Source organism: Tympanuchus pallidicinctus, unplaced genomic scaffold (assembly GCF_026119805.1).
Source record: "Tympanuchus pallidicinctus isolate F22 unplaced genomic scaffold, pur_lepc_1.0 scaffold4, whole genome shotgun sequence".
Classification (NCBI taxonomy): domain Eukaryota; kingdom Metazoa; phylum Chordata; class Aves; order Galliformes; family Phasianidae; genus Tympanuchus; species Tympanuchus pallidicinctus.
In genome coordinates, this window is record NW_026294758.1 from 18,045,006 (window position 1) to 18,063,113 (window position 18,108).

At 41.2% G+C, this 18,108-nt stretch overlaps 1 protein-coding gene across 2 annotated transcripts in view; it reads right to left on the reverse strand.

The window, feature by feature from the left end:
• Positions 1 to 18,108, reverse strand: part of TRABD2A (TraB domain containing 2A) — a 79,368-nt gene that overhangs the window by 19,283 nt on the left and 41,977 nt on the right. The window contains exons 3-4 of one of the 2 annotated variants that reach the window (XM_052700926.1): positions 5,038 to 5,184; positions 2,724 to 2,898 (exon numbers count right to left, since the gene is read on the reverse strand). In XM_052700926.1, coding sequence (XP_052556886.1) covers positions 2,724 to 2,898; positions 5,038 to 5,184 — 322 coding nt within the window. The remainder of the gene's footprint in view (positions 1 to 2,723; positions 2,899 to 5,037; positions 5,185 to 18,108) is intronic. The other variant, XM_052700927.1, reaches the window with a different exon arrangement.

An 18,108-nucleotide genomic window follows, 5' to 3' on the forward strand; every position in this document is an offset into this window, starting at 1 on the left:
GCCACATATAATTCCATGTAAGAAATCAACATCTGTAGTCATGCAGATAGATGAGGACCTGAAAGGATGTATCAGCTTTTCTTTCAAAATGCATTTCAAATCTCTAACATGCATTAAGCCACCTGGCATATAAAATAAGGAATCGGCCTTGTCTGATTTTCCCTCATTCACAACAAAAATGTCAAGAGTATTTCATACATTAGGAGGTATTTATAACACCTCAGACATCCAAAAACCATGACCTTGTCTGGATAGAATTGATGATAAAAGTGTTTTTTCAATGATGTTTGGTTAACAGAAAAAATGAACCTTCATTGCAAAAAGCATATCCATTTTAAAGACAAAGAATGTGCCACTGAAAATCTGGTTTAGCCATAAACCCTTTGAAATCCTACTACTATTTAACACAGTCTTGTCCTGCAATTTATCAGTCACTGTTGGGAGATATTGTTTTCACTGATGGCCAAAAGAAGGAAAATCACAATGCAGTGATCACTCCTACAGTCTTACTCTTTTCTCTTCTATGTTCTGTTGCCTCTCATTCTAATTTGTCCTTGTGCTATCGCATTCTTGGAGCCTTTTTCCAGTAATTGAACATAAGCACAATACTCAAGCAATGCTCAAAACTTGGCACAATTTATTAGTTCATTATTTGCTGGCTCCAAAATAAATCTTCCATAGAATCACCTATCACACAGTAATCTGAATTAAAAAAAACCCTACACTAGCCTACTGGAAAACAAAAGCCTGCCCTCAGATTTATATATATATAGATATATATATATAGAATATATCTGTATCTATATCTATATCTATATAAAATCAATTTATATATATATATATTCTATATATATATATCTATATATATATAGAATATATATATATATATATAAATTGATTTTTTTCCTGCATTATATTGTGTCATATTACTTATCTAATTTAGGCAATTAATACAAAGCAAATGAAGAAACCCAGATGCAAACAAACAAGGAGATAATGAAGAATTGTCCTATTAAAAGTGGGTTCCTGCAACAGAGCTCTTGCTCACATGTATCCACACATATTAGTGCTTAATTCCCCAATGTAAAAGGGGCGGGGGGAGGCTGGCAGTGCCTTTTAGAAGAGTATTATTAGAGTATTATCTTTATTTAGAAGAGCAGATGAGAATTGAGGCCAGTCTAGTAGCAAAGCCAGAGTGTAATTACAGACAGCTTCAAAGCAGATCTAGAGTCCCCAGGGAAGACAGTGAACCTATCTGGATTCAGAAATATGCTGAAAAAGCATGCCTGGTGGCTGGAAAGCAAGCCACGTGCACACTAGCCACTGATTGTATTCACGTGGGCTCAAGGCTCCAGGCAGTAATGCAGCAGAAGAATGCTGTGCAAATCTTAACTCTGCTTTACTAAAATAGGCAATCAGAGGACTGGCTATCTTCAGTTGATGCAGGTGACACTCGGGACAGATGTATACGCTAATGAGGAATTTCAGATCAGCAGGGACAAGCATTAGAACCACATTAGCTACTGCAGTACAGAGCAAAGCCCTAGTCTTAACTCAGAGACCAAGATGTACATAAGCTGTGCCTAATTCCTGACAGGGATTTGCACAGAGCAGAGTGATACCATAAGAAGATAACACATTATAATCTTCACGCATGCCTTAACATTATCAGTCACACATCATTACCTCCCTGCTCTCACACAAAGGTCTCTTGTTAAGTTTGTAACCACAACTCCCTCCTGCAAGTGAGGACATTCTCACAGACTTCAAATTCAAATCTTTTTACACTCTTCAAGTAAATGTTTTCCTTACCATGTCTAGATCTTTCATCCTAACCAAAGCAGTAGCCTCTGAAACCAGAAAACATCACATGGATCCAGACAACACTTTCAGTTCTCCCTGTCTCCTAAGGACCATATGGTTAATAGTGGACAAAATGCAGTAACTCTATAGAATCAGAACCTACCTGGATCCTCACTTCTTCACTTTCTTGGAGCTAGAATAAAGGAAGACAGTCGTGGCAAACCAATCCTTTTCACATTCTCCGTACATCGCTAGTCTAAACCACGGGTGTTAACCTTACCAGGCTGGATATGCCACTGCATTTGCCTATGGATTCCTGCTGGCTGCTAAGAGCCAGATGCAGTATTTTTTCCCTAGATGAGAAAATGTTCTGCTCCAAAACAGAGACAAAATTCCCTTGTAGCTGTGAAAGCACAGTGAAGCAGGTAATGTTCTGCAGCAGAAAGAGAAAGGTGAAAGCCTGCCTCTCTCCTTCTATTTATAGGGTCTCTTAGTTTCACATCCCGTGGCACATCATTCTTTTGGATGGACTCTTAAAAAGTTTATTCAATTACCAGTGTAACCTCTTACTACCTTTCACCTCAGCTCTGTACTTCTGACATTCTGCTTTGGTTGGCAAGAGTCTATGAGTAAGAGCTTTTGTGTAAGCACTACAGTTGCTTCAGTATCAATGACTGTGTACAAGAAAAAAGCAAACAAAAACAAATCTGTAACTATTAAATTTTGTAATCAACGCATAGCACAAGCTCTATGCATACTGGAGAAAGCATTCCTAATATTACACAACTCTCAGAACAGAGCTGTGTCTTGTGTCCCCCACAGAAAAAGTACTGATCCTTCTCCAAACCAAGGCAAACACTTGTGATTCTAATGGACGTGGAAAGAATGTGATTAGTTTGAAGATCGCCTCAATCACATACCAGCTCCAAATGCAAAAAAGAAGCTCTTGTCAGGGTATTCTTCCAGCAGCTCCTTCACCCTCCTTCCCATTCGCTCATTTCGCTTGTAGATGAGCTCCTGACGGAAGTAGCTGTCTATCTCTTGGGCAGTAATACGCTCATGGGCTGGCAGTGTAGCATTAATGAAATTTGGGACCTAAGACAGAAAGAAACAAGAAGTCCTCAAAAAAGGGCCATTTATTTCAGACAGCCAGCACACACAGGCATTTTGCTCTATCACTGAATGTGGCAATGGCTTTGTTTCTCAAAACACATCCAATAGGATAAAAATCACAGAGGACCAAAAAACAACTCTACAGACTTACACTGATGCACAGTGCCCTTTCTCTCAACACATCCTTTCATAAGTGAGCCAAACTATTATCATTATTTTATGCAAAGTGAATAAATACTCCTAGTTTTCCACACCACTGATCTCATGTCCTGGCTGTTTGACTGAAGAAAGCATTTATTCCTGACTATCTTTAGCTATGTAACTCTTCCTGAAATTACCATGGGTATGACACAACTATAATTACACTCTTCTAGGAGAATTTGACTGGTTTCAGACCCTTGGGGCTGTCTAAAAAATAAGTGTGCACTCTTAACTAATTAACATAAACATCTCAAAATTTTCCAAAAGAAGGAGGACCAGATTTTGTCAGAAAAGACAATTTAACCAGCTCTTAGTTTTCCTGTCATTAAGGTATCTGTTCAAATGCTGTGTTCATCTCCTGGGATTCCCAGGACAGCTGTAGCTGCAACCTCTTGCAAGTAGAGAGAGTCACATGTTCTGAGTTGCAGCCATAGTGAAATCTTCCATAAGTAGCTTTGGACATTGCAATTACAGAGACTGCTAAGAAAAGAGTCTGCAAGAGGGAGCTCCTGGGAAAAAAGAGCCACTAAGCAAGGTACTTTCCTTTGCAAAGATGCAGCACCTGCTGATGATGCTCTGATTCATAGTCTATCACAGAAGAGTGTTTAGTCCACAATGGGACATCTACTGGTCAAGCACAAGGTCATATACAGATGACAGAGTTCTCCTTAGAAGTGTAACCTGATGGAATCTCAGGCTACTACTGTAACTCAACTGCCCTGTGTAGAGGCCTCTTACTAAGAAAAGGCCTTTGCTTCTTAAGAGACATGCATGTCTTGGCAAGAGCTGTTCTCTCCAAGACCCTCAAGGCAACACCAGCTGTCTGCTGTCCATGACACTCCAGCAGAACAGTGATGTGGCATCTGTACGTTGTTACAGCACTAACCTCCTTTGAGAAGCCCTTTCAAATTTATGAATGAAATGCACTGTGAAGAGCTAAGCATTATTAATGACCAGGCTGCCAGCACTGGCAGGCTGAAGGATGTACAGGACAGGAAGGTAAAACACACGTGCAAAGCGCAGTGCCAGAGAAGCAAGGGTTAGTATGACGGTATTTCCAGCTCTGTAGTACTGCACCATACATATCAAAAGCCTATAGAAAAACTGATACTCTGCAGGGAGAGCTCAGATTCCAACAGACACTTTGTCAGCACTGCCAGGCTAAAGCAACATTTTCACTGAAGTGCATGAAGTACTTGCCAGGCAGTACCTCACACACATGAATAAAGAGAGGCCTGATGTTTCAGACTGAGCCTAACTAATCTAACAGCCCCAACAGGCCAAATTGGTCCCTGCTGGGCATTTTCTTGAAGTTTAAAGATCAGAGCGTTGCATTCCACTGCGCTGCCTGGGAAACAGTTTCCATAAATGAAGTCTGTGAGGCCTCTGAAGTTTTCCTTTCCTTGACATTCAGTCAAAATCTATCTGTTTCATTCTATTTATCTTCTTTGGACTTCGTAATATGCAATCATACTCTTAGGGAAAACAGAAAAGCTTGCAACTTGCCCAGCCTCATGCAAGTGTACAAGTAAAGAGATCAATTCTCTATCACTGTTTGCACAACAGTCTGCTTCTGCTCTCTGCTGGTGCTACACTTGATCCTACCCAAGCTGGCACAATCCCAAAGGATACCCAGGAAAATAAAGGATTAACTCATAGAGCTTTGATGCTAAAGCAAACATGACATTTGTCCACAAGAAAAAGCCAGCTGTGCCTTCACTGCTTGTGTGCGCTAAGATGGTAGTGAGCTAGTGCAGGCTCCTGGAGGAGGAGATGCAGGAAGCAGACATATTAGAGGGCCAGTCAGGTGTCTTTAGCCCCTGCCTGCAAAGGGCCTGCCTGAGGGGAGACAAGCATGAGATAGGAGTTAGCGCTATTGGGATGTGTGCATAGTACAAGGGCTGTGGTGGCAAGACTCACTTGAGAAGTGTCATGGTTGAAGATGATAGAGTTGAGGTCTCCACAGTTGTAATGCTTGATAAGATCTTCTGTCGTATAGGGGATCTGGAAACTGCCTGCTCGGAGGCTCTCCTGCTGCAAGAGAGTCTGATTCAAAGCAAAGATCACCTGGGGGAGGGGAGAGGGAGGAAAAGACAGAGTTCCTGGTGAGTTCTTGTCTGGCTCCTTGAGGTGGTCACAGACACGCAGCTGACCTCTGGGAACTTGCCAAAACTGTTCCCAGTCTGAGAACCCTAATCCACATTTCACCAACCCAGGTCTCTTCCAGGTCCACAGCTATTTGCACATCGGGTCCCACAGACCTAAGCACAGGAAATAAGCACAGAACTCCATGTGGTTTTGCCTGCACTATGATTACAGGCAAAGATACAAAAAGATACAAAAGTGCAGATTGGGGTGGGAGGGCCTTCTTTATTTCTCCAGTCCTTTGAAGGAAGGGCACTCTTGCACCCCTAGACAACAGTATGCCTGCCTATACAGAGCTCTAGGCAGAACTCCCTCCTATCCCCCACAACTCAAATAAGCACAGCTTGCTCTTGTTCATCCCTTCTTCCTTATCCAGAAAATACTTTTCACCATGCCACTTGGTACATTCTCCCAACCCCCCATCCCAGGAACTGTAAAAGTGGCTGGCAGCACCATAGGCCACCACCTTCCCCACAGGTGGAGTCTGGGGACAGCAGACTTGGGTGATGCTCCCTCCTCCTTGCTGAGTTGCATTCCAGGAAAATGAATGCTCTCACTCTCCATGCCTCAAGCTGAGCATACACCAGAACAACAACCAGAGTAGTGTCCTACTCTTACAGGATGACAAGAGTCATCTTCAGATGTTGTTGTGCCAGTGCCACTAAGTGGTGGCCTCAGGGCCTAACCCAGCGAGCTGCCACCCCACTGCCTCATTCCACGAGCACACACAGATCATCAGCACTTGAAAGGCAAAAGAAAGCAACAAGCTTTCATGTTACCTACTAGCTTATCATCATTTATGTCCAGAGCAAGTCAGCTGAGGGATGTCTGATGAGGTCTTCAAATGCATTTCAGAATTATTCTTGGGAGGGTTATTTTCCAAGATGAGATTATACTGTTCAGTGTGATGATGACCCTGTGGAATTCACTCTTCTTGGAGACTGGTTTCAAACACCATCCAAAGCAATATGGAACTGGAGTACCAACATGAAATTCACACATAAGTGAACACATTCTTTGCGTATGCAGATTGTGTGAACAAATCTTGGGTTTTGAGGACAGACACGGTAGATGTAGGAACAAATGGGCACAACTCCCTCCTTCCTAGTGCAAGCCAGAAAAGTATACAGAACTTGAAATCACACTGTCCCCACTACAGCTAAACATGCCCTTGTGACTCCAAATCACTGTGTATTGAGCCAAATATGTAAAACAAAATTTAATGTTAATTCCAGAAGTGTTCTCATGAACAGTCCCATCTCACATTTTTAAAAAGGGCAAGAATTCATTCTACTGGTGCAAACTGCACCTCATTACAAAAACATCTCAAAGCGGATGCTAAGGAAAGTTACATCAAACTAACCAGTGGTGACATTGCAAAGGACATTTGCTTTATTTGGAAGACAATTAAATAAAACCAAAGGGAAATTGCTTTATTTCAAGACATGAGTTTTCATGGAGGCTGGAGTTGATTGTACTCTGAAGTCATTGTTTTCCATTTGTTTGGCTTCGGTTCCCACACAGAGAAGCTCTAATGGATGTTAATGACCAGATGAGATTCACTGAGGCAGAAGCCAAATCTACGCTGAAAATGTAAGGAAGGCTTCTACAGCCAAGATTATGAGGTGACATGAGGAAAAGCTGCTATGTACAACCAGTCCAGCCAAAAACACTTCCATGAGGATGGCTTATTATGTAGGTTATTTGGATTACTGTAGCAGCAACCACTGGGGTAATTTGCCATTCAAGCAATATGGTTCTTAGTAGACTCTGCAGCTTTTCAAATTATCAGATTGTTCCTGTCCACAGAATGGCAATAAGACCTGTAAAGGGTTCCTGTGCTGGTCAGGTAGCTCTGTCTCAATGTACAAAGAGAGGCTTTGCAATCTTTACAGTTTGTTTTTAATCCAAACAGAAACCAGCAGAGGGTAGTCATCATCTGCGGAGAAAACACTAACCTTCTGGATGAGACAAACAAAAAAGCAAACCTTCCTCTCTGCTGTACTCTCACAGACTGTGCTCCTGCTTTTGCTTTCTCCTGGCTGGCTGTCTGCAGGCTATACTCGGCTCCCCCACAGTTTTTCTCTACAGCCTCACTTCATTTTTTAGGGGAAACAGACTCAGTCTCACCCACCTAGCCTGGAAGACAGCAACCAGGTCATTTCACACAGGCATCTTTTTTCCTCATGCCCATTCACCAGCAATAAAAAACTTGCACACAGTAAACTGCAAATGGCTGAACTGATCTGCCTTAAGAGCACAGTTTAAAACTGGAATGACTACCTGCAGATATGAAGGATTACTGCACATATTTACATGGGAATAACAACAGTGCACTCCCAAAACTTTCACATTTCCAGGCCTTACTGCTGACATGACAAAAACCTTTGACCGATCTCTGGACTACAGTAAGGGTATTTTTTTCTGGTATGCAGATGGAAAACTTCATACTGGACACATGTAGAAATCTCAAGATTGTAGCAGCTGAAGGACTTGCCCGCCCAGATAGGGAAGACTCTTCTTCATGAAGTGCTTCATTTTTCACATCACAAAGCAAATGAAGTACCCAAGATCACTGGCTGAGATTCCTACACACCGCCCTTATCACAACTGCCTGGGGACACAGCAGGTTGCCCTAGACCCCACTGCACTGCTGGTCAGCTTGCACGGTGCTGTGTGCGCTGCTCTTCTTTGGTGTGAAGGACGGCCAGGTCATATTTCCCCATGAGCTACATCTTTGCTCCTTTGGCTCTTGCCAGGCGTCCCATCAGTGTGCATAGCACCTGGGAGTGCAGTTAAACAACAAACGCCTTATGCTGAGGGGACTTACTCCTCGTTGTGTGAGGGACAGAGATCATCTTGGCTTGCTTGCTGGTAGCAGCAGCAGCCTCCCACAGCACCATCTTTAATCACACCTTGAACACTGCGACACAGAAAAGTCAAGATATGACAAATGGTCAGGAATAAAAACAGTATCAATTGCCTTGATGATTAGTCCTCCCTAATGATCTACAGTAATCTTTGCATAGTTGGAGGTCAGGAGATGCCTTTGTCAAAAATATTCTCCACAATCAGGTGGTCTGAATTGGACAGTGGCATCTGCTGAAGGGACACCATGGCACACCCACTGAACAACTACACAGGATTACAACTTAGCACCAGTGTATGCAGAGCCTTTCAAAGGAATGTCATAGCTTCTCTTCATTTCTGCATCACATGTACCTTCCTGGAGGAAGAGTGACAGAAAGTGAAAGGAAGATGCTGGGGTAAGGAGAGAGCTGTTAGCAGCACCAGGTGTTGCTTAAAGCCATGTCCCAAGGAGTAGGTTATCTTTGGTAAACAGTAATGGATAAACACTGTCAGGATCTCAAAGGAAAGAAGATCCCTGAGCCTTCTGTTCTTAAAGGATTTAATTTGCTAAGGTGGGTCTTGCTCATATGTTGATAGCTCTTATCTATCATTATTTCTGAAAGAAAACATAAGACATGGTACAAAGCAATCCTTAATGAACACCACAGGCATCAACCTTTTGGGACTGGATTCCAGTTTTGTTTACTAGAGGTGAAAAGCTGAAAGTCAACAGAGCATGAGATGGAGAAGCAGGGATCAAATCAGCAGCTGATCTGCAACTGCTGTATTTGTTTGGACAAATGCAACTGTCTGTCTTCCTGAATCTCAGTTTAGTTCTGGAGTCCCTTCATTCCTAATCAGTCCAAGAAATCAATATAACAACATAAAAAGAAGAAAAAGTTGAAGAAATTTTTTTCAGCTTTGCTTAGAAACTGAAACAAAAAAATTGTGCTGTGCTGAATTCTCAAACAAAGTATGTGTCTATCTTCCAACTGTCTCTTGCACTGTATTAATTCAAAAATCTTCCCTGTTTTGGAATCTGCAGAAATCACTCAACATTTGTCCTCCCTGCAAGCCTACTCTTCCTTAATTCACACTCTCCACCCCCATCCCCCCTGCAACTTTACCATACCCTGCTCCATTAAGTGTATTCATACTGGCATCAAAGCATCCCCTGAAAAGATGTATTTGGAGAACAAAAGTAACAAGTTTATTATAAAGAGATTTTTTTTCCCCCTCCCACCTCCCATTTCCACTGTGATCTCTCTGTCTTCCCCCAGCCCTCTCCCTTTTTGTACTGTGGAAAAAATCGATTAAGCTCTCTGGTATACATCTTGCAGCAAGCCTCATTCTCCTCCTGGAGATTTCTTCAGCTGTCAGGAGACACTTGTCCTCTTTGCTAGCATTGTTGGAGTGGCCTACTAGGCCAAGGGGGTGGAAAAAAAGGAGGTTAGAGCCCAGCAGATGCCTTTTTTGTCAAAGACAAAAGACCCCCTGCCATCCTCTCCACTTTTCAGCACTTTCATCCACACTGGATCAAAGTGCTGTTCTGCATATGAAAGGATCCTGGCATTATGCGTCTCAAATTAGCCTATCGCCATCCCGCTAGCCTCCAAGTCCTGCCAACAAAAGCGTTCACATCTGTTCCATCATTTGCCTCATCTTCTGTTTTTATTTTCCCCTAAGCTCTCAGCTTTCGAGGCCATTCAGCCCCTTGAATTATAGTGTGGGGAGCATCTTCCTTGCCCTCCGATCGCTCAGCCGGACAATTTGCTTTTAATTGTCTTACAGAATCATGGGCTGCTTTTGGGTCCTTCCTAGCGACTAACTGCATCTATTACAGCTTCCATTCAGCCTCTTCAGCTACTTCTTTCCTCTTTCCTACCTCTTCTCAAAAGCGTGCTTCTCTCCATGCTCTTCACCTGGAGGAAACCAGTGCTCCTCTGGGCCAATGAGCCCTACTGCCCCTAATCAAAGACAGCTTCAAATCAAAGGCATCATGACTATGAAAGTCAATAATCCTCCTTTGTTATGTTAATGATCCAGCAGGCTTGAGTGCTGAGAAGAAAGTGAGATTTCTTGCTCCAGTGTGACACAGATTCTTAGATATCTGTTGCTGTGCCTCAGACTCTGGAAACTTCAACATATCTGTCATGAGGAACCCTGCAAACACCATTCTGCACACACAGGCAGAAATTTGATTTTGGCAGGGACTGAGAATACCAAGGGAAGACTTATACTGCTACCTGTAGCCTTCAGAGGCATCTAAGTCACTTTCAGGGTTATCGCACCAGATGAGGTGTTCCTCATCACCTTTGCAAAAATCTTTTGTGGAGACAAAAAGGAATATCTTCCCAAATCAAGACTATTTTTATGAGAAATGTTGGATTCAGGTGACTAGAAAAGGCAAATGATCTGAGAGCTCACCTAAAGAACAAGAGATGAGCAGTTCAAGTCACTGAAACCACAGAAATAGAAACTACTGTGGGTTACCTGTGAGCTTCAAGTTTCCCACGGACTTGATTTCATGCATGGTACTTGTACAGGTACTTGTACACAGAAGACAGCACAGCAAGGAGAAGGAAAACCTCTTCCATAACACCACCACTCAAGGCTCTCAGATACTCAGTTTGCTTCAAGTCAGACAACTCAGACAGTGGCAGAATTAATGGCATTGAATAACTTGGTCTTTGGTCTGTTGGCAACAAATTCACACAGGCAACTTCTGGTGCCAGGATCTTGCAGAGCGTCTTTCCAGAACTGAACTAAAAGAAGCTCTGAACATGTTTGATTATTACCTGAATGTATAATACATAAACCAGTCACTCTCCTACTAGGAGCTACAGAAGCAAGGGGCTTCCAATAATTTGTCAGGCACTGCTGAAGCACTGGATGAATTTATCATTCTCCTCCTGATGCAGGAGAGCAGTAGATGATACTGAATCAGAAGAACATTGTTTATGCTGCTGCTGAAAGAAACACCAATCTGGACTGTAATAGACTGCATTAATTCACAGCCTTTTGTCTGAGTCATTTGAACAGTTTTAAGGCTTTTATGTTTGTACTGATTGTGGGAGAAATTAACACTGCACTACGTGCTGAACGTGGAATGAGAAAAACAGTGGAAAAGACTGCTGCTGTCCAATAGATCAGTGTGCAGCTCACAATTAGACACCTCCATGATCTTGCTGAGATCTGCTCTGGTCTTTCTACAGAACTAATAACATGGCTGTGAGCGCATAGGGGCTGAGGCTGCCCCTCATCCCCAAGAACTCTGCATCCAGGTGCTGGCTGGAGTCCCTCCTGCATGGCAGGAATACCCCAAGATTTCATGAACTTCATCCAGTTCATCTCCCATGTTCTTCACTCTGTGCTGGAAATGAACTGATTATGAAATGAACTGATCATGCATATTCACATGTTTCTAGAGAATGAATCAACTTTTATTATTATTGGTGTTATTATTATTATATTTCTAAGTAATTTTGTAAATATTAGCAAAGATTGTTGTAAAAATATTTGCAAATCAAATCCTCATCAAATACATTTTTATCTTATCCATCAGAAATAGGTACCAGCTCTTTTACACAGTCCTGTACCCAACTGAAAGCAAAAAATGGATTTTCCAGACTTTACATTTAAAATTCCTGCCTGTCTTCTAGCTGGCACTTCTGCATCTAGCAATATCTAGCCCATTCTGGGCTAGCATTGCCACGTATCTCCTAAACTCAGGTTTACATCAGCCCTGGGAACAATTAAACAATTTAAAAAAAATTGCTGGCAATTCAGATTTCTCTTAGGTACATCCACTTTCCAAACCCAGGATCACAGTGCTAAGTCTTCTTTCTCATAAATACTTTACAGGACAGTAACACAGCCATTTCAACATTGTGATAGAATAACACAGTTGCAAAATGAAAAATCTGCAACTAATGTTTCTGGGGCTAAGACTGGCTATAAATTAAAATCTGGCACCTGCAAATGCTACTGTAATTTTTTAAATAACCCTTCTACTAGAATAGGTGTTGCTTCAGTTCAGCTCCTCTTCCTTCTTTTCCACAGTACCCCTAAAACTGGTGGAAGCAAGACAGATATAGTCTAGCCAACAAAATTAACTTCATTGCAGAGTAACCAATGTACTGCCCTGTTTTCAGTTTACGTTCCTTTTTCTGTCCTTATTCAAAGCACGAGACAGAATATCGTATCCTATCTGGATAAAAATCCTACTAAAGCAAACATACAAAGCAACCAATTGAAATTGAGACTACAGGTTCTTCCCTATAAGAGAAGAATCCACTGTAAGGAGTAAGTTAGTCATGCAGCTGAAATCCAACCTAAACCACAGCTTCATAAGGAGCATTTAAAGAAATGTTTTTTTATTTGTTTGTTTTAATCATCCTACAGCACAATCAAGGCAATTTAATAAATTTGATATTGCTGATTAGGATTTGGCCTCCAGTTTTCTTCCACTCAACCACAGGTGATCTTTGTAGTGCTGCTAATTGAAAGAATTCTTGCATTTCCCCTCCTGCATGGATTATTTTATCACTTCTCTTTAGCTCGTCACACACAGAGTAGGACAACAACAAACCTGACTAGTTTGCTAGAACAATAACATGCCTTAGAAACACAGCACACTTTAGACTGAAACAGCTACCATCATTTTCTGTGCCTTTGTAGAGGTAATAACAGAATAATTTAGAAAAGAAATTGTACAGAGTGCTTCTCCCTGTTTCTGTTAAGCAGATGTAAGTTACTTGCACAATTCATGTATACATGAGCAAATCAAGACTATAAAGCTAACAGAGTAAACAATCTACGCTTACAATGTGAGGAACAAGCCCAGGCATTAATTGTATGCCTTCTGGTAACCATGCAACGAGATATTTTGGATTTTCTTGAAGTTCTGCCAGCTGGGAAATGCATGTTTCTTACAAAACACTCAGCATTGATAAAGCATTTTTTCCACTCAACAGAACAATTAGGTTTGGGGACTCTGGCTTCCGTTCCAAACACAGTAAGAACTTCAAACCAGTGTTTATGTCAAAAGAAACTCAGAGCACCTTCAAGAGAAGCACTTGGCTTCCAAATGAAGAACTGCAGAGCAATATGACCTTTTCTAGGCGCATGGGTGAAAGACACAGTTTATATTAGAGGTAGATGCCAAGAAAAAGCCCAAACAAGAATCACTGAAACTGTCCCCAGCTGGCTTCAGGCAGATTGGAGACTGAAGGTTTTCAGTGCAAAAGCTTTTCAGGAGGAACTGTTGACAAAAATTCCACACAGACCTGAAACTGTTCTAAACTATGCTCTTCAGAGTAACTGTGAGTTAAGTCACGTGAAAAGGCAGACTGGAAATTTATATTCCACCAACTGTCATGCTGGTTTCCTGAGTGTGTCTTGGAAAGATGTAGCTGGTTTGCACCAGAAGACAATAACTGCTACCTCCTCAGCTCTCCACATCAGTACATGACTAGTAGCCCCATTTCAGCCAACACTCCATGCTCCCCCTGTGCAACAATTTGAAATGCACTGCTTTTCAGATCCATGAAAACTCACCTGCTGTTAATTTAATCAAGGAACCAAGGTATGTTCAAAACCTACAAACCTGGTTTGTTCTTAAAAAAGGTATTTGGTTCACATATTATTTCTTGTCTTTCAGTTTTACTTCTGGAAGGGATTACTACATGCCAAGGTTTATCAGCTGTGTAACACCTTTATTGTTTTCCTTTCCCTGCTAAACACATTTTATAAAGCACTTTTTAATTACTAAAAAAAAAACTGCAGTCCACTAACTTATGAAGCCAGAACAACGATAGCTCAAACTGGATTGCAGTAACTTCATAGCAGACATCTACCAGCATTCTCACTAGGAATGGACTGAAAAAAGAAGCATCACAGATAAATTAGTTGAATATTTTGTCACTCAGGAAAGCCATGGAGTTTCTCTAAAATCATACCTTTTAAAATAGTTGAACACAGATTTCTTAATCACCTCAGTGTACCAGACAGACAGCAGCCCCAACAATGAAGCTAGCCTTCTTTCACTCTTCCAAATCTTAAATAGTCAAATAAATTTGTGGAAGGCCAGGGCAGGTCATGTTCCCTACGTCAGCACATGGTCAAACACACTCACTGTCAGGATAAGTGTCCTGGACAAACATTTGCTCAATTACCTCTCAGAAAAAAAGAGCTGTCTGCCAAGAGCCCATCATTTCACAGAGACATCAAGATGACAAAAGTCTGTTAAAATTAAAATGGCCTATGATAAGGAAGATGGCTTTGGGGTGTGACGGAACATGCTGGTAAATACAAGAACAAAGCCCATCAAGATTTATCTCATGAGCATTTTGACCTTGGAGGAGAACACTGATAATTTTTTGGGGCTAGGGAGAACAATATTTTCACTGAAGGAAAAGTTAACAGTGCAGTGAGTACCAAATCAACCACTGTTCCAAGCGTGGAAGAAATGTAAGAACACATTAGCTAAAGGTCTGTAACTTCAACACCAAATCAAAAAGATACAGTGCACTGATAATTATCCAAAGCTCAGAGGATCTTAAATACACAGTAGTGTATAAAGACATCACTATCCAAATCCAGTCTTGGAAATAAAACAACAATGTTGTACAATTGTACAACAGCAGTCGTTTGGAGACTATGTGATAAAACTACAACAGTAAGAAAGCAATAAGCAGGTAAGCAAGGCAACAAAATTCTAGCAGCTCCTCTCCAAGCTGGATACAGTCAGGCAAGCTGCACTTTCAGAATAACCAGATCTTTCCCAAGAACTCCCCAGAGATTAAATTCCATTTTTTTTTCGGAAAACAAATGCCAATGAAGGCCTGTACAGCTCAAGTGTCTTTCTCTCAAAAAAATCTGTTATTAGAAATTTGAATAAAAACACACCATATACAAATGAAGGTTTCAACAAGTTAGAGAATTCATACAAATATTTGCAGAAGGATCCTTTCCTTCTGCTTTGTTACACTTTTACACAACATTACTAATGTGCCTCTTCTTTGTGTCAGGCAACAGCTACTGGAATGCCTTCCACTCGTGTCTCTTCAGATAAGAACATTAGAGATGGAGCTCCACAACCCAGGTGTCTATGCATTGTAGTGACACCAGAAAAAAAGTTTAGAGATCACAGAACTGTGGACTGTGATACAAAATAGATGACAAAAAGAAGCTACCTATTGGGTCAAGCTATGTTTATGTGTACAACATATTCTCACTATAAAGCTACTAGATGCTGTTTTGAAATATTCATAAAGAAAGGATTAAAATGCTAATCCCAAATTCATATACAAAGAAAATAAATTTGGTATTGAGAAGCTTGTGTCAAAATCCATAAAATGGAATAAACAATCTCTCATTGTGCATATACAACAAATTCCCCACTTTATTATCCTAGAAAAAAACACTGCCCTGTTGATATTTTTGACTAGTCTTTAATCTTTCTAAGCAGAAAGGGTTCTTGAGATAAAGCTGCCTACTTAGAACAAGACATTTGATATTTGCTACACTGTGATGTAAGATCCCCAAATCAGGAAGGAAGCAACTCCAGTGAGCTAGCTCCAGTCCTTGCTTGATAGCTCAATCCACTCCATCTCAGAGACTCCAGATACCTGGATCGCACAATGCACTGGTGTGCTGGTATGTTGTGCTGCTCCACTCCATCTGGCTTCTCTATTCAGATTGGTGCTTGTTCAGCCTTCAAAGCATCCCTATCCCCAAATCTCCCTATCCTTTCCAATAGTTACCATTTTCCCAAAGGCACCGACATGCTTTTTTGTACTTCAGCTCAACCTTGTATTGTTTTGTTCTGTTTTTGTTTTGCCTCCTAAGAGGTGAGGAAGGGACTCACAAAGGAATGTCAGCAATACCTCTTCCCAAATTCTTCCAGATATACTGACATTTCACTTTGGAAGAAATGTCTACAAGAACCCTACTGAGCCTTCATAGACACTCCCTAATAACACTCATTCAAAACCAACACCACACACAAGTTGCTCTCGGTGTCACCAAATTTTGGGTTCTTCAACATTTGTGATTAAGTACAATTAAACACAGACCTAGCAGGACAACAGAGACTTTCTGTTCAAAACACATCATATTTAATAAGTTATTACACACACTTTGGTGTTGAATGCTGAACCTATATGAGACAAACATTTTATTAGAGAACTTTGCATAGAAGAACATCCGTTTGGCAGAGATTAAAAAAAAAAAAAAGAAAAAAAAAAAGAGTGAAATTACTGCTCATCTGAAAAGCATTACAAAAGTATATATAAATCCCAAACCCTGAAATGGTGTCAAACCTTCAGAACCTGCTGAACAATTTGGAACTAATGCAAGAAAGATATTTGAGTATCCCCAAAAGTATCAGAAGGCCTTAAACTTTAGTAGGCTGACAACATTATGATCTCTGTGAGGCCAGTGGAGACAGGTGTAGAGTTGTGGGAACACACACAAATTACAGGTAAAATTATGACTCCATTTAAGCAGGTAGGTCTGGCCTTCGCTTTAAGTCTACCCAAAAACAGGAAGCAAATTATTCATCAGACCTTCACTTTTCTCTGCTAATATATTATCAATGAATGAGACAGAATCTAACCAGTTCCACAGTTAATTCCATTATTCAAAATTATACAGCAAACTGAATTGAATTCCTCTCTGCCTTTAACAACTGGCTTTGTTTGGACAGATGAGCTAAAATGACAGTTTTTCATACCTTGATAAGCTCTGCAGAGCACAGTGACAAAAGTTCCATTGCAAATTTACATAAAATGCATGTTCATTATTTCTCTGTAACAAATGCAATAACAAGCCTTTAAAATAGACTATTTCAGAATTTTCACTCTTGCGAGTAAACGCTAAAATGAACCTTACAAGCAGAGAAATACTCCATATTTTAATCGGAAGCGAAATTGCTCAAAATGCAGACAAAAATACTACAGAACATTATTCAGCAGCTCAAGAAAAGTAGCATTCTTTACATCACATTTAATGCTGATATACAAAGTTGCCTCACTATATAAGACAAACTCTGGATCTTACTAATGATTTTCCAGGTGCTATTCAATGCCCAGAGTATCAGATTTATCAATTCTTTTGCCAGATGTAAATATTCAGAAGGTTTTGAGCTGTGAACTTTGAACTGTGCTGTACACAAAAGAGAAGCTATCCATGCATCAAGGTGGGAGATGTAAGGATAGAGTACAGCCCTACTGAAAAGCACCGAAGGGTACTGGTGGAAGCAAGTACCTGGAAGCTGGTGGTGAGCCAGCAATATGCCCTCAGAGCCATCAAAGCGGTGTGGTCAGCAGGACAAGGGAGATGATCCTAGTCCCCTGCTCTGCACTGGTGAAGCCTCATCTGGAGTACTGCATCCAGGTGTGGAGTCCTCGGTACAGGATAGACATAGATTTGCTGGAGTGCATCCGGTGGAGGGCTGCAAACATGATCCAAGGGATGGGACAACCTTCCTATGAGGACAGGCTGAAAGAGCTGGGACTGTCCAGCCTAGAGAAGGCTCTTGGAAAACCTAATCGTAGCCTTTCAGTATCTAAAGAGGGGGCTGTAATAGGGCCTGTTGTGATAGAACAAAGGGAAACAGTTTCAAACTCAAAGAGGGGAGATGTAGATTGGATATAAGAATTAAGCTTCTTATGATACTGGTAGTGAGGCACTGGCACAGGCTGCCCAGAGAGGTGGATAACCTGTTCCTGGAGACATTCAAGGTCAGGCTGGATGATGCTCTGAGCACCTGATCCAACTGCAGGTGTCCCTGTTCATTACAGGGGGAGCTGACTAGATGGTTTTTAATGGTCCCTTCCGATTCAAATGATTCCCTGATCAACAATACACAAACCTCTTGGATTTTAATGCAAATTCCCCTGTCAGAAGAAAAAAAAATACAAAAACAAAGCCAGAGAATACTTCAGTCCTCGGTAACTGAGTTTCCCCTAATTGTCCAAAAGATTTAGTCCT